General features: G+C 41.2%; 1 protein-coding gene across 1 annotated transcript in view; it reads right to left on the minus strand.

Annotated features, from left to right (window-relative positions):
* UST (uronyl 2-sulfotransferase) overlaps positions 1-21,986 on the minus strand; it is a 289,990-nt gene that overhangs the window by 126,095 nt on the left and 141,909 nt on the right. The window contains exon 3 of the mRNA XM_082855525.1: positions 654-809. Coding sequence (XP_082711651.1) covers positions 654-809 — 156 coding nt within the window. The remainder of the gene's footprint in view (positions 1-653; positions 810-21,986) is intronic.

Here is a 21,986-nt window from a genome sequence, read left to right on the forward strand (position 1 = left end):
GTACAAAAGAATCTGTACAGCTTCCTGGCAGAACCTAGCACCCCTACACTACCACCAGCATGACCCTTGTATGGTTCAGCTGTATGAGGGCAGATTTATTCCCGGGAAATGGGGTAATTCTTTTGTTACCAGTGAATATGCCAGAAGCTGTTTTGGACACTCAAGATTCCCTGAACTTACCATAATAGGAAGCTCATGTCCCCATCAACCAACAAAATTCCTGGACCAAAGAGGGTTTTCTCTTTATGATAACCATAAAGACTTAGGACACTTGTGAGAAAACACAGAGGAAGAAATATTAAAATAAAGTCTTCTTACTTTTGCTCCCAAAATGTCAGCATTATTTATAGCTCAGTAGTGTAACTCTCTGATATTTACGCATTGCTAATGTTAGCTGAATATACAATGACCGGAGTACTCTAGCCTTCATTGGTCTTAATAAAAGTATCCCTTCAGGTAAACTTCCTGGTTTGAAGACTTCTGTCCGAACCCTTAACTTAAATTTCCTTCCGCACTCTGGCAAAAACACAGTGTGACATTATAACTCTGGTATTCATCTGTTAGGGACTCAAAGGGTCTTCCGGAAGGCACCCACTAATTACACAAATGAATTGCAGCGAAGTACAACTTAACCATGGGCGAAGACAACTTACTTGTTCATTTTTGGTAAGTCTGGTTTTGTTGTGAATGTCTGACGTAACCAAATTGAATCCGTGCTTCTCTGACAGGATTCTCAGAAGCAAGACCACGGTCCGGCTCCCACACTTGCCAACTCTGTTGTACACCACCTGGCTCGGGAAAGGCAGCGCCTGGGCAGACGAGAGAGCAAATGAGAGGGTGTGGTTAAAATACTTCGGGTGCTTCCCTCAATTTCTCTAAATGAGAAGTGTCCATACGAAACTAACAAGAGAATGGAAGCGACGAACTCGTATTTATCTTCACAGTATAACTTGAGAGAAACGTTGGACTCCTTATCCATCTGCCCTGATACTTAAAACTGGTAAAATTTCATGCCATCTATAATATCGATTGTGAAACTACTTTTGTTTTTTTCTTAGGAACAAAATATGTAAATATGTTCTTTAATGATAGTGTTCTTTTGCAAGTTATATTATGCTTTATCAGAACTTAATCTGCAGACTGCTCAAGAGAAATATAGTAATTTAAAAAATTGAGACAGGGCTTCCCTGGTGGCGCAGTGGTTGAGAGTCCGCCTGTAGATGCAGGGGACACGGGTTCGTGCCCCGGTCCAGGAAGATCCCACATGCCGCAGAGCGGCTGGGCCCGTGAGCCATGGCCGTTGAGCCTGCGCGTCTGGAGCCTGTGCTCCACAACGGGAGAGGCCACAGCAGTGAGAGGCCCACGTACCGCCAAAAAAAAAAAAAAAAAATTGAGACATAATTTCCATACAATAAAATTCACCCTTTTAAAGTATACATTCAGTGAGTTTCAGTATATTCACAAAATTGTGAACCATCACCACTACCTAATTCCAGAGCATTTGAAAAGCAACTCCATACCCATAGCAGTCACTTCCATTTACCTCACTACCTTGAAACCATTGAAACCATTTATCTACTTTCTGGCTCTGTGGCTTTGCCTATAGCATTCTGAACATCTCATATAAAAGGAATCATAGGCTATGTGGCCTTTTGTGTCTGGCTTCTTTCACTGAGCATAATGTTTTTAAGGTTTACCAGTGTTGTAGCATGAAGTATGTACTTCATCTCTTTATATGGCTGAATAATATTACATTGTACGGATATACTGTATTTTGTTTATACACTCATCAGTTGATGGACATTTGGATTGTTTCCACCTTTTGCCTACTATGAATAATGCTGCTTTGAACGTTTGTCTATAAGACTTTGTGGAGACACATGTTCTTGATTCACCTTGAGTAAATCCTAGGAGTGGAAATGCTGGATCATATGGTAACTACGTTTAATCTTTAGAAGAACTGCCAAACTATTTTGAATACAGCTGCACCATTTTATATTCCCACCAGCGATGTATGAGCGTTTCAGTTTCCCACATCCTTGCCCACACTTGTTGTTGCCTGTTTTTCTTCTTCTTATTATAGCCATCCTAATGGGTGTGAAGCGGTATCTCATTGTGGTTTGGATTTGCATTTCCCTGATGACTAATGATGTTGAGCTTATTTATTTCATGTATTTATTGGCCATTTGTACAATTTCTTTGGAGAAATGTCTATTCAAATCCTTTGCCCATTTTAAAATTGGGTTATTTGTCTTTTTATTGTTGAGTTTTAAGTTTTATATTTTTTCTGGATTTGCAAATATATGATCTGCAAATATATTCTCCCATTCTGTGGATTGCCTTTTCACTTTCTTGATAGTGTCAAAACACAAGCTTTTAATCTTAATGGAGTCCAATTTATCTAATTTTTCTTTGGTTCCCCACGCTTTCGGTATCATATCTAAGGAACCACTGCCTAATCCAAAGTCACAAAGATATACACCTGTGTTTTCTCCTAAACGTTTTATAGTCTTAGTGCTAACATGTAGGTCTTTGACTCATTTTGAGTTAATTTTGTGTATGGTGTGAGCTAGTGACCTAACTTCATTGTTTTGCATGTGAATATCCATTTGCCTCAGCAACATTTATTGAAAATACTGTTTTATTTTCCATTTAACTGTTTGGTACCTCACTGAAAATCCACTAAGTATAAATTTATGGGTTTATTTCTGGACTCTCAATTCTATTCCATTGATCCATATGTTTTTATCCTTATGCCAGTACCACAGAATCTTTTTTTTTAACATCTTTATTGGAGTATTATTGCTTTACAACGGTGTGTTAGTTTCTGCTTTATAACAAAGTGAATCAGCTCTATGTATATATATATCCCCATATCCCCTCCGTCTTGTGTCTCCCTCCCAACCTCCCTATCCCACCCCTCTAGGTGGTCACAAAGCACCGAGCTGATCTCCCTTTGCTATGTGGCTGCTTCCCACCAGCTATCTATTTTACATTTGGTAGTGTGTATATGTCCATGCCACTCTCTCACTTCGTCCCAGCTTCCCCTTCCCCCTCCCTGTGTCCTCAAGTCCATTCTCTACATCTGCGTCTTTATTCCCGTCTTGCTCCTAGTTTCTTCATAACCATTTTTTTTTTTTTTAAGATTCCATATATATGCGTTAGCATACGGTATTTGTTTTTCTCTTTCTGACTTACTTCACTCTGTATGACAGACTCTAGGTCCATCCACCTCACTACAAATAACTCAATTTGGTTTCTTTTTATGGCTAATATTCCACTGTATATATATGCCACATCTTCTTTATCCATTCATCTGTCAATGGACACTTAGGTTGCTTCCATGTCCTGGCTATTGTAAAGAGAGCTGCAATGAATACTGAATACCACAGAATTTTGATTACTATTTTTTTGCTATAAGTTTTGAAATCGGGAAGGGTGAATCCCTGCAACTGTGTTCTTCTTCTTTAAGACTGTTTTGGCTATTCTGGGTCCCTTGCATTTCGGTATGAATTTTAGGATCAGCTTATCAATTTCTGCAAAAAAGGCAGCTGAGGTGTTGATAGGGATTGTGTTGAATCTGTAGATCAATATGGGGACGACTGCCATTTTAATAATATTAAGTCTTTCAATCCATGAATATGGATGTCCTTCCACTTACTGGATTTTCCTTTCATTTGTTTCATTGATGTGTCACAATTTTCCGTGTAGAAACCTTACAACCCTTTTATTTATGTTTCGACGCTATTATAAATGGAATTGTTTTCTTAATTTAATTTTTGGATTGACTGTTAGCTGATAGAAATACAGTTGATGTTTGTATATGGATCTTGTATCCTCCAATCTTGCTGAACTCATTCGTTAGCTTGAATAGTTTTTTGGTGTGGATTCTTTAGGATTTTCAATATACGTGATCATGTCATCTGCAAACAGAGATAGTTTTACTTCTTCCTTTCCAATACGGACGCCTTTTATTTCTTTTTCTCTTTTAATTGCCCAGTTATGACGATTTTGATAGACTAAGAATTATAACAAGTATCTGATTAAATATTTATATCCCCAATAAAGATATTATTTCCATTTTGAATGCTCAGCATTGAGCAATAATTAACAAATGATAATCAGAAGATTCCTTCATTCAGCACATATCCATAACAGAAGGCCATAAAGAGGCCCAGAGCTAAAGAATATAGTACAACATAAACATAAACACACCCCGAACTTGCCTATGGTATGCAACTGGAATTTTTGCTTTTGTAATTCTAGGTTTAATTTCCTAAAATGTTTTATATGCAGAGCAGCAGTTCGTAAATTTGGAGTTTCAAAGCTAATTGTCATTGGAGTAAAATATAATACTTATATCACTCACTTAGCAACCAGTCATGTACCATTCTGATATAATTCTTCATATATATATATATTTTTAAATGAGCAGTACTTTGTTTCCTTAGGGCCAGTCAGCATGTTCTATTATGTGTCCTCACAGTGCCTAGAAAATGCCTTGGATACACAGGGTCTCAAGAGACATCGATTGGTTCTTGGCAGCTCTGATAGGTTTAATGTACTGTTTAACACTAACGCAGTGATTCCAGTAAACTGTGAGACCAGGAGAATCTTCCAATGCAGCTCTGATCTTTCTGACCAAATGCTAACACAAGTCACCAGGGTAAAAGACCATCATTATAATAGGTCATTTTACTTATGGTTCAATCAGTGAGTACCCCAAAAGTCTGTTCTCGGGCAATGACTGCAGAAGTTCAGATATTCAGATAAATCATTTAGTTCTTACTTTATGAGGTTATGACCCAACGAGGTTGAACTGGGCTTTAATAGAATGATATTAACAGTGTTTGTAAGTTGAATTTTCCATAGTAACCGGGCTGGGGGATAGACTATGGTTGTGACAAAGCTGCCAAAATAAACACAAATTTTAATTTCTTTCAGGAATTAAACTGTTCAAGAATTGGGTGAGTGCATTTTCCCCTGTCTTCTAGCCCAGCATAGAACAGCAAGGGAGAATTTGTTATGACTAAATTGATGACCTAGAAGATGTGAGTTACCACATATTAAGCACTTTATTTTAAGAGTGCAGAGTATATCTTAGAAGATTTAGATGAAGAACAGAGGCACTTAGAAACCTTAGCTGGAAACACTTAATTTCTCCTGAATTTCTTGGGTAATCAACACAGTAGCAGGCTTAATATCTACCTACTCTCTTTTGCTAATAGCTAAGGACGTTATTTGCCTTTGGGTTATGGGTTAGTTAGTTTTTAAAAATATGTTCACTCCAATTCTTTCGTTCGTTTTGTGGGAAGCTCCCAAATAATGATTATAAATATCTGATATTTTAAAAGAACATATATAAAAACACAAATCCCTGCATCATTCCTGCTGCTATAATACAATGATATTTGAGAAAAATAGCTACATCTACAAAAATGTTTGAAAAACCCCCAACGTGACTCCAATTTTACCATTTATTTAAATGTCAATGTACAGCTACAGAGTATAAAGATAGAACTAGGAACTGTGTTTTCAGATAAAGCTTCTGGAATCAGTCTTGTGACCTTTAAAGACACAGCATACACCATCACAAACATAAACCTCTCTCAAATTTAGGGTGGGGCTCTTAGGTTCTTTTCTAACAACCTATGGAATCCACTGGAAATTGGCAAATTTAGTCCTAAGGCCAAATCAATGTGTTGATTTGGTGGTTTGGGATAAGGTGTTAAAATGAACAGTGGCAACAAGTTGATTCATCCCTGCTTTTGGCAGATCTATAAATTTGCTCCTGAAGTCTGCTTTACCAATCACTGTCATCTTTTGTTGATGACAAAAGACCCTGTCCCAGGCTCTGTGCCATGTAAATGCTTTCAATCCTTGTTAGAGACAGTGAATCAAATAGCATAATTGTCTTCACTCTATTGTGCCTTTCTCTAGGAGTTTAAATTATCAAATGATTTAAGCATCATTCATACACCTAAGTGACTCTCCTGTGTGCCCTCCTCTGTCCCACAGATCATAGATTCACAGAACGACAGGGTTTGAGGTCTAGAGGCAATGTGGACTAATCCATCCATTCCAACTCCCTCCCCGCCCTGCACGCCCACCCCTATCACCCCCAGCCCCAGCCCAATCTGCGTTTGACTTGGCTAGAGCTTTACCTTGTCTTTATGACCTTGTCTTTTCATCCTCTCGAGTACTCTGTGAGGTAGATAGTAGCACTATATTTAGGTGAGTAAAACGAGGCCAGAGAGATCATTTGGCATGTTCAAGGTGACAAAGCCAAAAAGTGGCAAGTAACAACTAAAGCCCAGCTTGCAGCTCTCCTGACCCCAAAACGACACTCTATTTAATATACTACCACATCAAAGGGTGAAAATGACCTCTAGTTTGGCTTCTGCAACAGAGATGCTCTTTCTTTTTGTCATGTCTTGAACGTGTCCAAGCTCATTAAATGCTACTGTTCAACAGTCAACTATCGCAACGTGTATCATCGGGCATGACTCATCCATTACTGATATCCCCAGATCCTCAGCTGCAACTGACAGGAGTCGACCGGCCTCTCCTTCTCCTTCCTCTGGACAGATTTTATAAGCTAATGTAAGCCCAGAGTGTCAGAGCAGCTAATGGGAGAAGAGTAGAAGGATATAGTTTTCCCTTTATTCCTTCCCCTAATCTATCATAGGCAGTCACAGCTGCCTTGGATATTGTGACCCACTTCACTAGGAAAGGAAAAAACAGGAAGCAATAAGTCATAGTAAAATATATATAAAATCCTAAATGCACTTGAAATGTCTATCAAGACAAGCAAATGGTAAACTTAACAACTGTGAAAAGACGCCTAAAGACCTCTTAAGATCAACCTCAAATCCCTATTTTCTTCAACAGATATTTGCCAATTGTCAGGCATCTCAACTTTAATGTTCCTATTATCATTTGCACACAAATTTTGAATACTTCCTCTTTCTTTGAGTGTCCTATGAAGAAGTACACAACAAAACCCCTCACCCCCCCAGCCCAAATGATTCTTCATTCTTGACAACCATGGTTATACGAATGTTATGTCTGTGGTTTCTATTTTATGGCCAATTTGTAAAAGCAAAGGGAGCTCCAAAATATTTCACTCTATGAATTATATATTTTTATGTTGCCTGTCTTGTAAGTTCTGCAAATGCCACAAATCCCCAGGGCCTGACAGGCTTGTGTGGAGCGTGCCCAATAAACAGAAGTCTGTCCAAAATCCTAAGCACAACAGTAAATACCACCAGATGACGTCCACAATTCAACAGCTTCTCCCAGGTTTGAAATGGGCCAGGGAAAGAAGACTTTTTAGGTAAAAAGCGAACTTGGTCTGCACCTAGACTTTCATAGTCCATGATTATAGGTCTCTCTGTGGACTGGTCTTATTGGAAGAATGAACATCAATCCTGCTTTTAAGTCTTTGCAAAATGATATTTAATACAGTACGTGACAAGCTGTGGCTCCCAAATGGCTTTATATATTACCTACGGAACTTTTAAAACTCCAGATCTCTGGGCTCCACTCTTAGACTAACTGAAACAGAAAGTCTACGGTGATGAGGGTCAGGGGTCTGGCTTTAAGAGCTCCCCTGAGAACCTACTACTTCCAGGTCCGTTCCAAGAACTGCTCTTGTAGAGGACTCCTAGCCTTCCATGTTAAGCTGCTGGGTGGTTCCATACAGCCTGACGGGAGATTAAGATGGGGAGAGGGTTGCCTGCATGATACTGGAGAAAAGTCTGGGTGAAAGGCACTCTCATGTCCTCCTTGGGTCTCCCTGGAGTGCCACTGGCCTCCCACCCATAGTTCAAAGTCATGATCAACCTGACCAATACGCTTACGCTATGGTAAGTGCCTACTCGCCTAGAATGATTAGAGAACAGGTGTGCTGGGTAACTGACTGTGTAGGCTGACTGAAATTTATACTAAACACTGTCAGAGCGTTCTACCCTTAGTACCAATATTATGCTAAAGATGAATGATTTCCTTGGAGGAATAAAATTCACTTTGTGGTTTCACAGCATCTCCGTTCCACGGTTCCTCACGCCAATGCTGGGAAGAGTCACGGCCAGGGCTTTGTGCGGCTTGAACTCAGGGACAGTTCTGGTATCCACGGTCCACAGGACTTGGAGCAGCTCAAATCCATTCAGCGAATCCCTACTTTAAAGTTTCCTAGGACACTGCGGTGTCGGGAGCTGGTCCCATCGCACCTCGGAACCTCAGCGTCTTCATCGGTAAGAGGGGAGGGCTGGGTTCAAACCCGGAAAATGATGCTCTCTTCTGAGGGTATTAAATGATTAATTTCAATCTATCTTATCAAGATATCACCTGGAAATGCCTTAAAAATTGACACAAGGTTTTTACATTTTTCCTTGTCAAATGTATTCATAAAATAAACAGAAAAAACAGTTCCAGTAATTTGTGCTGCAGACACGGATTCCAGCTCCATGGGCATTCACGGTTCTCTTGGAACCTCTGGCATTTCCGTGCATGTCCCACTCTTGTTTGGGCTTGTCATGTAAAAAACGTTCCTTTGTGCTCCTCTTATGCTTTCTCCTCCCTTCTACAGCTTCAGTCACTTCAAGTTCTCTGGTTTTTTTAAGACCATCACCAAACACCGAAGTCTGTACAGGGCTCAGCCTTCCAGCAGTGCTGTCCAGAAATCAGCAGTGATCCTCACTGCCTTTTGCCCATCAAGGCATTCTAGGTCTTCTAACAGATGCATCTCTGTTTTCTAATCACCATCGACTCTCCAGACCCCTAGGCTCACTTCCTCCATTCTAGAGGAGGAAACACATAGGACCCGTTAAAGAACTATCTTTTCCCTCATTGCCACCTCCTGAATGGAAAGCTCTTCCTACCTGCAACTCTCGAATGACATCCTTGTATCTTCTAATTATTCATAACCCATCTTCTTCCAGAAGCCTTGCCAAGTCTGAACCTTATGCTTTCTCCTTTCCCCCTGCTCCTACTTGAAACAGTTCCATGTCTAATGTCATCTACAGAAAGACAAATATAGCTATAACTTCTTTACAAATCCATCTGTTTTAGATAGACTGGGTCTACCTGGAATGTGCATAGTCGATAATTAATAAATATCTGTCTATTAAATAGACAAACTGTTGGGATGAAAATACTATTAAACGTTGTTTTAGAACCAATGCTGTCATATTTATTATTTAGAAGATGCTGCTTTGGTTGTTCCCTAAGACTGTAAGGGAAGTTCATCAATTTTTTTCTTCACACTCATATTCTGCAACTTTCCTTTTTTTTTTTTTTTGGCCGCGCTGTGTGGCTTATGGGATCCTAGTTCCCCCACCAGATATCAAACCCAGGCCCCTAGCACTGGAAGCATGGAGTCCTAACCACGGGACCGCCAGGGAATTCCCTGAAACACCCTTATTTGCTATATTACATAAGAAAAAGTATGGTGAAGTGAAGAAAGTCCCCTGGACTGAAAGTCAGGAAATACTCACATGTTTGACAGAAAAGAGAAATGAAGTCCACATGCCATGGGGAGGATGCGCAAGTTTTAGAGGATAAAACATCCTGAAGGAATATTTCAAAGTGTTTACACAGGACTCGGCCGTGCTTCCAAATACATATGGTAGCCCTACTGCACTTGTGTTTGAAACCTCTGACCACTCTTCTAAGAGTCCCTTAAACCTTCGCTACGGTTTTTATAATCAAAACGAAATGGAGTAACCCAATATGGGTTTGGCAATCCATTTAACCCTCATCTTCCTGTGTGTGTGTACATGCATGTGTATACGCCTTATAGGTTGCACTCAAAGGCACTGTAAGTAATATTGTTGTTGTAGTAAATCTGGACCAATTCTAGCCATCTCTGGCACTTTCTTCTGTGCCATGTATTCAGTGATCCAAAAGTCTTTATTAAACAAAACTCTGGGAATCAGAGTTGCGGATTTCCCAGTAAGAACAGAGAAGAACTCAGGTCCTCAAATTAGTTTTAGATCTGGAGTTGTTCCATTACGATTATTAATCAATTCAAGTGATTTATACATTAACTTCTGAACTAGAATATGTAATCTTGTAGATGCCTTTGGGTTGATAATCTTTCTACCAGACCCACATACTTCATTTAACTTGCCGTTCAGATCTATAACACATTTTCTCTTAATCACACACTTCTTCAAATAAAACATGCATAGACACTTTATATAGACCTTTAAGATTAGAAAGTCTGCTTAAAGTTAAGCTTTATTTATTTATAACTGTCCTATTTTTATTTTTAGTTAAGAATTTATACTCTGAAACTAATCTAAAAATTCATTTGTTATAATGCAATAGAGGAGAAGTGGTGGTTACTGATTGTACATGTCATAATTTATAGCAGGTATTGCTGGTATGGGCCAACCAGTCAGTTTAGAATGGTCTCCTTTGGTTATTGGTGGGGAGAAGAGTCAAATATTCTCATGACAGGCTTCACAAGGGAAGACTGCCCTCATTGTAAATGGTACAAATGCTGTGTGACCAGCCACGCTGGGTTGCCAATACTCCTCTTTCTCATCAAGGCACCATGTAAAATGCTTAAAACCAAAGCCTTAGATCCATCGCTCATTGTGAACCATATCATTTTTTTCTGTTTAAAATGTCTGAATCAAATTTTAGTCTGAGTGTGAATTTGGAGCAAGAACCTTATTCTTGGATTCAGATGACCATCGTTTGAATTCCTCGGCTGAGTTTAAGCTTTTCAAAACATAAACCACACTTTAAAATAGTGTGGCAGATTGGGACAGTAACTGCCCCCAACCAATTCCACCTGCCTATATAGCCATGAAGAGTATAACGTCCTCCCACATGGACCTTGGGCCTGGCCTTGTTACTTGCTTTGGCCAATGAGACATTAGCAAGCAAATGTAAGCAGAGGCTTGAAAAGAGCTTGTATACTGGGGCTGAATCTTGCTTGTCCCTGGGAGCCTTTCCCCCACAATATGAACTTAGGCTAGCCTCCGGGAGGATAAGAGACTCTATGGAATACTGAAAATACTGTGACTGAATTCAACAGATAATTACTGAGTGCCATTCATTTGGTTAATGGCAAGAAATTAATTGGTTATTGTGATGATCTGATTATCTGTCTTGGGTTAGAGTCTAAATTCCATGACTATAGGGACACATCTGCTTTTCCTTACTATTGTATCTTCAACACAGCTCAGTGCCTGGCACATAGTAGATACAGAATAAATCATTGTTCAATGAGTGAATACGACAAAGGTTACAACTAGTTCCCTGCCCTGTGTGAACTCACAATCTAGCAAGTGAACCAACCACTGGCACCACCTCCTCTGATCACCTGTGGCAAGTGCCCTGCCAGGGATATGGTACAAGAACAGGGAGAAGGAGTGATGAACTTGGCCTTGGGGACTCAGGGGAGGTTTCACAGAGAGCATGACATTTAAGCTGGGTATCTCTAGAAATTTTGTTGCTTTAATTCAGTCATTCTCCCTTTGCCAAAACACCTAACTCTTGTTGGTATGAACCGATAAGGAACTTTCTTGCCCTCCAAGCTTCATTTGGCTACAGAGAGTTGGCTTCTTGGCATCTTTCACATTCAGGAGTGTGTGTGCGCTGCATGTGTGATATGCAAGGAAAACGCACCATGCAAAATTCATCAACTGCTAGTACTGCCCCCTCATGCCCACTGGGCTTAGAAAGACAAGGCAGGAAAACTGAGGAGCTGCAGCCTCTAAGAACAATTCATTGAACATGGCTAAGGATTTCCGTGATTGCTTTATGTCTTATCTCCATATATCAGTAAGGATGCTTTTGTTGGCAGGTAACAGAAAATCCAACCCAATTCAAACAATAAGAAAAATACATAGGCATACCTCGTTTCACTGTGATTTGCTTTATTACGCTTCACAGATATTGTGGTTTGTTTTTGTTTTTTTTTTTTTAGAAATTGAAGGTTTACGGCAACCGTGTACCCAGCAAGTCTATGGGCGCCATTTTTACAACAGCATTTGCTCACTTTGTGTCTGTGTCACACTTTGGTAATTCTTGCAAAATTTCAAACTTTTTCATTATTATTATATTTGTTAATGGTGCTCAGTGATCTTTGATGTGATTACTACAACTTGCTGAACACTCAGAAGATGGTTAGCAGTTTTTAGCAATGAAGTATTTCTAATTAAGGTATGTAATTTGTTTTTTTAGACATAACGCTACTGTACACTTAACAGACTGCAGTATAGTAAACATAACTTTTATACTCACTGGGAAACCAAAAAAATGAATGTGACTCACTTTATTGCTATACTCACTTTGTTGCAGTGGTCGGGAACCAAACCTGAATATCTCTGTATTCTCTTAGAAATAAATAAACAAAACAAAAATATATTCTCTTTCGAAACAGAAGTCCTTAGGTATGGAGATCTCAGGATTCATTCCACACTTTTGTTCCATTTTGCTCTGCTATCCTCGTATGTCAGTATTGTCCTCAGACCAGCCTTCCTCAAGTTGCATCATGGCTGCTGCAATTCTAGCCATCTCATGAAGAATGTCAAACTCCAGAGGAAGAAGAGACTATCTTTCTTGAGTGCTTCCTTTAAGATCTGAAAATCTTACTTAGAAGGTCCTGAGAAAATTTCCCCTCATGTTTCCTTGGTCAGATCTAAGCCACCAGCCCACATCTCAACTAACCATTAGCAAACGAAATGAGACAACCGCTATAGGCTTAAATTACTCATGATTCACCTTTGAGCTGGGGATGGGATTACCTTCCCCACAGAGTAAAACTTGAGCAAAATCAGATTTCTGCTAAAGAAGAGGAGACTGAGGGGAAATGAATGTGGGGTAAGCAACCAATAGGGCCTGCTGTACAGAGGACTCAAAGGCCCCACTGCTCTTGATTCTTCAAACACCCATTCATGAAACCCCATTCCTCAGCTGCAGAAAAGCGAGTAAGCGTGGCAGACACGGAGAACGTTTCTAAACAACAACAAGGCTCTACTTGCTGGTTGTGGCCCATATACACCCCTGCAGCTTCCTCCCAGGCACAGGTTTGCTGACAGCTAGAGAAGCGGACAGATGAAATACATTCCCCTTCTACATAAAATGACATCAACCCCCATGCACTGAAATGAGATGGAGAATTAGCAACAAGGTGAACTTGAGCTGGAAGATTAACTCCACACAAGAATCTAGAATTCATAAGGTATTTTTAGCTAGAGATGGTAATAAAAATTGCTCTCAGATGAAGAAATTTCATACTGCGTACATATTGGAGGCTTTTTACAACTTTTTGATAAAAGCTGTACTTTTTGGTTCACAATTTTATGAAAATTAATTTTCATAAAATTAATTTCGTGAATTAATTTTGAACAAGTGTGGCATGCAGTATCGACCCAATCCATCGGCATGGATCTGACCATGCAGAGTCTGTTTCCATAGTATCTGTAGGCTGGTTTTTATTTGTTTTCACTTGTTACTTGGTGCTGGGTAAACAGCTTTTTCAGAAATCCCCACCAAGATAGATGAAGCATCCCACTTCCTGTAGGGAACTGTTATTACATTCAGGCTATCAAACACTGCTAAATGAAAGAAATCAATATCTTCCAAAATATTTTTTAATTGACACGAATGTTTGCCATCCCTCAAGACTCTACCATCTAATAGAAAGAGAAAAAAGGAAGACAATTTACAGAGCAACAACTGTCTTAACAGCTAGAAAGTCCCCATCAGATATAAAATTTCTGATTTTCCCTGTAATTGTCAAGGAGTTGACCGGAATAAGCAATAAGAAAACTGTTCTTAGGAGAGTTTATGTTAAGACAGATAAATGTGGTAAAATTAAGAAAACTGAAGAATGACTAGAGAGGAAGAGGCACAAGTTTTAAGAGTCCATTGCTGATTCTCTGACTGGAATTTTCCTGGAGCAGTGGGGTTAAATTTAGTCCTTGCCCACAGGATGACCCTCATCCTGGACCAGAGTCTTAGTGAGGCCTGATGTCCAATCTACATCACTGACTCACAGGGGCTTAACATCCGCCAACACCTCCACTCCAGGCCCCCATCAGGGACTATATCATTGAGTGGCTCTCTGTTCAACTCTATCAAAAGGCTCGCTGATGGACATGATACGTAAGGAAGATTGTTTGAAGAACAGACTCAATCATTTCTCTGTGCCCTCCGGATTTTTTGTCTTGGACCAAGTTAGGCCATCACAAGGCTGTTTTTTGGAGCATAATTTCTTAGCTCCATTAAGAGGTGCTTTGACTGAGTGATATTTTGTCATCATGTCCCTGGCGGTCATCAAGGGACACTATAAGATACAGCATCACTGGGCTTCCCTGGTGGCGCAGTGGTTGAGAGTCCGCCTGCCGATGCAGGGGACATGGGTTCGTGCCCTGGTCCGGGAAGATCCCACATGCCACGGAGCGGCTGGGCCCGTGAGCCATGGTCGCTAAGCCTGCGCGTCTGGAGCCTGTGCTCCGCAGCGGAAGAGGCCACAGCAGTGAGAGGCCTGCTTACCCCAAAGCAAAAACAAAAACAAACAAACAAAAAAGATACAGCATCGCGTAATTCAGTTTTGTGTTTGTGATTAGGATGTAATTGACCACACTGTTTCCTAACTTTCTCATTTCTTTCTTATCTCAGGGCTCTTATTCGTTGGTATCTTATATGCAGTTATCTTCAATTTGTGAAACAACCCAATACCATGAGCACAAGTACTCCCACATAAAAGATGAAAAAAACGAGAATTAGTGGGATTAAATTATTTGTCCAAGGTCAGCTGCAAAGCTAGTATTCAACCCCAAACTCATGCTCTCTATCCCACTCACTATCTGAAAAACTAGTATATTTCTGCTTCATGGAAAATGAGAACTCTGCAACCACTTACAGCCTCGTTCTTCCTTTAGCTACTAGGAAATTCAGAGTAAAGGCTGTTCAACTACAGCAATTTTTTGGAATTTATGGTCTCTCTTATATAGTTTCTATTTTAATTTATATTTTCCATGTCCCTGATATGTTTTCATTTATATTTTATCATTTTCTGTGTTACATTTTCTATAAATAGCCTCAAATTATTTGAAGGTGAGCAAAATATTAAATAAATCCATCAACAAACAAATAAAATGCATTCCCATTACTCTCTTGACTGTTAAAGCATCAGCTTATGATTTACCTTTCTTTGCCGACAGTCATATCCACAACCTCATGGTAGACTGCCTGCAAACCTGACTCAGTTCACAGTAGTTTATTAAAATTAACAATTGTAGTTGTTCTTCTTTCCTGTAGCAACAATACCTCCATTTTTTTCTGGAGCATCACTCCCTCCCCTGCTATTCATGGGATTCCGGAGGCCTACCCTCAACGCTTGCTTCACGAGAAGGTGTTTTAATCAGGCATGGCCAACCAGCACATCCATCCACTGAATATAGTGACCGGTTAAGAAACAGGCACCTGACCCAAGGGTGTCCAGTGAGACTCCATCTCAGGATTTTGTAGGTCTATTGAAAGTCAAGATCTTTCTCCTACTATAACTTCTAAGTTGGGTGCAGGCCTGGACCGGCAGGGATCCATCTAACTACCAAAAGAGAGGATCTACCTAAGAGTTAGCCTGCCCAAGAACTGGGAGATAAAAATAGACCATATAGCTTTTTCAAACCTAACTGCTATCAACCACATAAGATACTTTGAAACAACTGCCAGCCCTCTGGCAGATTCTGCTTGTTGCCTGCCTAATATCTATTCTTCCTCTCATCTGAATATAATCATGGTTTCATCATAGGTAACAATATAGCCAGCTAAAAATATTCACTTTCTTAGATTCATTTGAACCTGGAGGTTGACTGAGTGATCGAATTCTGGCCATTCATTCAACAAATGAATGGGATGTAAATGTATGTCACTGACGTGGCCTTTTGAGAAATCTTTTAATAATGGACAGACTTATCTAGCATCCTTCTTCAACCCTTTGCCTTGACCTTCAATTCCTTCTTCCTTCCTGAAACACAGACACAAAGCCTAGAGGGGCAGCAGCCATCTTGTGACAACGAGGAGACAAGCATGAGGATAACCCGAAAGCTACGATCTACAAACTAATGAAAACAGTGAAAGAAGAAAAGAGGTAGTTCCCCAGTGACATCACCATGCTATTGTACCAGACCTGGACTGCTTACTGCATAAGATAAATAAACTTCTTTGCCTGTTCAGGCCACCGTAGTTAGGTTTTTGGCCAAATGCATTTCTAACTGATACAGACTTTTCCCTTTTTAATTTTTTGATGATTTTATTACTTTTTAAAAATGGCCCAGGTATTATTATCCTCTGAGAAAATCAAGAGCAATCCTGGTGCAAAGGTGAAAATCAGGTCTAACCATTGCTTTTGGGCCCACAGTGCACTGACATTGCAGTAGCAGAATGATCAGCTTAAAAATTCTACATCTATGATCAAAATATGTCCCCGAAAAGGTTCTCATAAAGTATGCCTGCTTTCTTTCTTCAAGTGCTTCAACTTTATAAGTCCTTCACATAACAGGGTGCTCTCTTTTCCGGGTAGTTTATAAAATATTTATAGTTGGAAGTCAAAGGTAGCTTGGATGAGGAAGCCCGTTTGTTACAAACATACATCTGCACCAGCAGCCTGTCAAATGTAACTCACTGTAGTGTTTTTAATCTGCTCAGTTATGGTAAAGACTTCCTCCTTTACCAGGAGTAAGGTTTACTTACAACACACACACACACACACACACACACACACACACACACACACACACACACACTAATCTGTTCAGAAACGCAGCTAGAGTCCTTCAGCCCTCATGTCCCCTCCCGCCAACTTCAGTGTAAGTGCATTAAGTATATACTTTGCACCTGGAAACTTATGTGGTCAATAAACAACTTTTGACCTACTTCTGTGAGTTGTTCTCAAGGCCAAACTATGTTCTCGAGTCCGTCACGGGGAGTGATCTCGTCCAGAGGATCACTTGCCTCCAAGGATAAAAATGCAATTTTATTTTTCAGGAATTTATAAACATTTCCTTTGAAGTTTCAGAGGAGTAATACTGTACTTGGTAAGCTTTGACATAACTTGTTTAGAATTGTGACTTGAAAATCTTTTACTCCTTCTACTGGTCAATATGTTTGCAAACAACATGTATGTTGGAAACCTTAGGAAGTGTAATGATTTCTTCTCTTTTTTCTTTTCTTTTTCTTTACTTTTCTTTCTAGGTAGAAAGTTAACAGATCATGAGTTGCAAATCCTTCATTTGGGTCCGGCACCTTCCTTTTCAAGAATTCGTCCTTGTCCGTTGAAAAATTCTATACTCATTTTTACCAAAAGTTATAAACTGCACGACTCAGATACCTGAAAGCACCTTGAACATCTGTTCCCTTGAACATGTGCTGCCTTGCTCGCATCTTACGTCTTTTCATCTCAGACCCTCTGGCCTTTCTTCAGGCGACAAGTGGCCAGGGCACAAATCATTCTTTCGCTCTCTCTCTCTCTCTCTCTCTCATACACACAGAGCTTAAAATAAATTTTAAAAATCATGTTTAGAATATAAGAAACCAAACAATGAAGGTATATCATGTCAACATAGTTTGCGCGGCTGATTCCATAAAACTGCAGTGAAAGCTCTAGGGTGAAAGCAAGTCATCTGTTTCTGCACAAGGAATTCAACATAAGCATGAATATTAGACAAATAAGTAGAGGCTTAAGAAATTCTTTTAAAATGCCCCTAAGTCATAGACTCAAGCAGGCAGAGTCATGTCTGCTTCTCTCGTTTAGACCCTCAAACACACTCTCACAACTTCTTTCAGTCCAGCCTTGTCCAAGAGGGTGCAAATCCTGAATTCATGCTGCCTAGTTGAAAGAAAGCCACGGTCCCTTCTCTCTGGGAGCGGCCACAGGGCTATTGGACAGGGACCCGTTCCCCACAGGCCAAGCTTCCTTTCCAGAGGGGAGCTGTGTATCACAGAGAAATGTGTTCCTAGGAAGTCCACACCATGCACATTAGCCAAGGGGGGATTCAGAATGTCTTTCCAACTAAACTACTGGATGGTGTCCCTCATACTGGGGGCCAAAGGTGCTGCTCAGCTAAAATGCAACGCATAGGAGGACAGCTAAACTAAAGGGCCAGTCTCCTCACGTCAGGACTTAGGCAAAATTGTGAAGTTGACAAAATTGTTCTTCAGTGTCCCCCCTTCCCTCCCCCTTCTTTCCCTGAACTAATGTCTGTTAACGTCCTACTACGTGCCAAGAGATGCAGGGATGAAGAAGGCGCTGGTGGTCTCGAGGGGGATTCTGTGTGAGAGGCTATGATGGAGTCGGGGCCAAGGCGACTGGGGCCATGAGTGGGAACATCTAGCCCTGGAGTAGGGGTGGGCAGCCTGAGGGGAGGGGGGCTGTCGGAAAAAGGTTCCAGAGCAGGGGCTGGAAACTTCTACTGTAAGGGGCCAGATAGCAATTATTGGGGGAAATATTTTAGGACATAGAAGACATATTTTCTTTACTGCATATTCTTGTTTGTTCCACAGCCCCTTAAAAATGTAAAATTCTTAGCCTGTGGGAGGTATGATATAAGGCCGACTTGACCCTTGGGCTATGGTGTTTTCTAGTCTTCCAGAGGAAATAATACTGTGCTGAATCCCTCAGGACAAGACATAAAATTAACTACTGTTGTAAAAGCACTTTGATTTGTCAGGCTCTGGGCGAGTTGCTTTATAAAGTTCATTTCATTTAAACATCACGACACTGTAAGAGGGTTCTATTATTATCATTATGATTCACTGATGAGGAAACAGGACCAGGGACATTAAATCACTTGCCCGAAGTCACAGCGCTGGGGATCGGCTGAGACTGGAGCCCAGGTCAATTTGGCTTCAAAGTAGCCAAGTGTAGGCTAAGTACACTTGTGTAGGCCATGCTCTGGATAAAGGCACCCGCAGAAGAGGGGTGAAGGGCTGAAATCCAGCCCACATCCCACTGGCCAAGCCCCCAGTCTGGGTGAGGAGCTGTGTCCAGCATGAGGAAGGGGAAGATGACCTTTTCTTTATACAGAGATGTCACCTACTCATCAAGCCAGGCATTTGTACGGCTGTGCTGGAGGGATTGGGGGGGTGCCTATTCCTAACTGGCTCAAAGACTATCATTTTTAGAACCGTAACAAGGAAAATTTAAGGAGGAAGACTAGGGCTTTGCCTAGATCTCTGCACTATAGAACATGCTAATACTTTAAATAATTATTTAAAACTATTGTGTAACTACACTGAGATACCACTTCGTACCCAATAGTATGGCTATAATTAATAAGATGGACAATCACAAATATTGGCAAGGATGTGAAGAAATTGGAACTCTCCTACCTTGGTGGTAGAATGTAAAATGGTACAGCCACTTTGGAAAATAGTTTGGCAGTTACTCAAAAAGTTAAGCATAAAACAACCCAATTAAAAAATGGGCAGAAGACCAAAATAGACATTTCTCCAAAGAAGGCATACAGATGGCCAAGAAGCACATGAAAAGCTGCTCAACATCACTAATTATTAGAGAAATGCAAATCAAAACTACAATGAGGTATCACCTCACACCAGTTAGAATGGGCATCATCTGAAAATCTACAAACAACAAATGCTGGAGAGGGTGTGGAGAACAGAGAACCCTCTTGCACTGTTGGTGGGAATGTAAATTGATACAGCCACTATGGAGAACAGTATGGAGGTTCCTTAAAAAACTAAAAATAGAACTACCATACGACCCAGCAATCCCACTACTGGGCATATACCCTGAGAAAACCATAATTCAGAAAGACACATGCACCCCAATGTTCACTGCAGCACTATTTACAATAGCCAGGTCATGGAAGCAACCTAAATGCCCATCGACAGACGAATGGATAAAGAAGATGTGGTACGTATATACAATGGAATATTACTCAGCCATAAAAAGGAATGAAAGTGGGTCATTTGTAGAGATGTGGGTGGACCTAGTAAAAGAAGCCAGATACAAGATACAAGAGGCCACGTGTTATATGATTCCACTTGTATGAAATGTCCAAAATAGGCCAAGTCATCGAAACAGAACGTAGATTAGTGGCTGCCAGAGGCTGGGGGCTGGGGAGAAATGGTAAGAGACTATGGTGGGTAAAGAGCTTCTTTTTGGGGTGATGGAAATGTTCTGAAATTGGATAGTGGTGATGGTTGTATAACTTTAAGATTATACTAAAAACCACTGAAATGTACACTATAAAATGGAGAATTTTATGGTAAATAATATCTCAATTTTTAAAAATACTATTTTCTCTCTCTTCCTCCACCACAAGGCCTTCCAGCCCACCCTCCGCCTCTCCCCTTCATGCCTTCGCTAATCTGAGGTCGTTTGCCGTGTCAGGTATCCAAGTTACTGGCCCTGATTCTGATTATCCAGGCGCTGGAGGAGGGGGACAGTGCGGGGGCCATGCTCTAGGCAGCAGTGGGAGCAGCCCTAAGAAACACGATTAACCCCACATGGCTGGAGAGTAGGAAAGCAGAGCTTGGATGGGGATGGTGGGAATAGTAAGATAGAGGGAGATGGGGCTGCAGAGGGACGGGCTCCAGACCATGGCGGGTGGCACTCCATGACTGGCCTGGATGCTGGAGGTCCTCTCCCCCGCTTTCACGCTCCCATCACCCACAAGGCTGCTTCAGTCCCTCCTGCCCAGGAAGCTTCTGATCTAAGAGTCCACCCTGGAGTGCTGAAGGCTCAGCGGGTTCCCTCCCCCCAGAGGTGTGTGTGTTCCAAAAGAGGACCTGAAAGAGAGCAGTGCTTCACTCTAACACAATACCTTGTTCATGGCCAAATACCAGGCACCGAAGGCCCCTGGAGAAGAAGAAACTTCGCCAGTGGGGTCCCAGCCTAGACACACCATAGGGGTTGAACACTTTTTCACAGGAGACCCCTGAAACACCGTCTGTGCTATAAAATCACTAGGAAAAGCAACTTGTGATGTGTGCTGGACCCAAACACCCACATCTTCTCCAGCTCTTGGGGATTTCCTGCTCACCCACTGTCCTGACAATCACAAGGACACAGACAGGCACTGAGGTATTCCGTCCTGCATCTACATGTATTTAATCTTCCCCCGTAGGCTGCAGGCTCCCAGAGTCAGTAGCTCTGTCTTCAGAGATCTTTTCTCCCGCTCGGGGAGGAGGGTGACGCTCACCCCAGGATACCTCATTCTGCCTGCTGCTTACCACCAGCAATTGGCCATTAACTGATGTTATTTAAACCTTGCTCATTAGAAATAATTAATAGACTCGTGTGTGATCAAGAAAATGCCTCTGAGATTTCTGCAAGGAACTGCATCTAATTAACTCTCAAGCCATCTATTTTAGGTGCCAGCAGTGCCTAATGAGGAAAGCTTCCAAGCTGGTATGTTGCCCCCCACGGCCCCCTGGCGTGGGATCACGTGGCTGCTGTCTGTCCATTTGACACACTTGATAGGAACACAGCCAAGGTACAAATGGAGATTTGATAAAAATAACCCAGACAAGTCTCCAATCACCGTCTCTTAAATATTCGTAGTCTCACTTTTTAAAAAAAGCAGGCAGGACATCACAGCGGCTATTAAAAACAAAAGCAAACAGACAAGAAAACCTGCCCAGGGTAGAGAGAGCGGGAAGGGGTTGGGGGAGGCCCAGAACCACATTGCCGAGAATGTGGAGAACAGGCTGGAGGGGAGGAGGTCTGTGAGATCCAAAAGCCTATTTAAAATGTCACAGTAATTGGGAGCAAGAAACTCACAGTACTGACGTGTCCGCTAAAGATCAATGTAGAACATGAAACCCCTGAAAACGAAACAAAGTCTACCTATATTTAAGCACTTCTATTTAAGCACTTGACATTGCTCTCTCTTTAATGTGTGAGATAAAGCCTCCTGAGGAGATTCCAAGACGATGTGTGAGGGAGGAGGTCAGGGGCTCTGTGGGGAAGCATCCATGGGGCCTCTCAGGGTGGG

This window comes from Leucopleurus acutus, assembly GCF_964270905.1.
Source record: "Leucopleurus acutus genome assembly, chromosome: 15".
In the NCBI taxonomy this organism is placed as follows: Eukaryota; Metazoa; Chordata; class Mammalia; order Artiodactyla; family Delphinidae; genus Leucopleurus; species Leucopleurus acutus.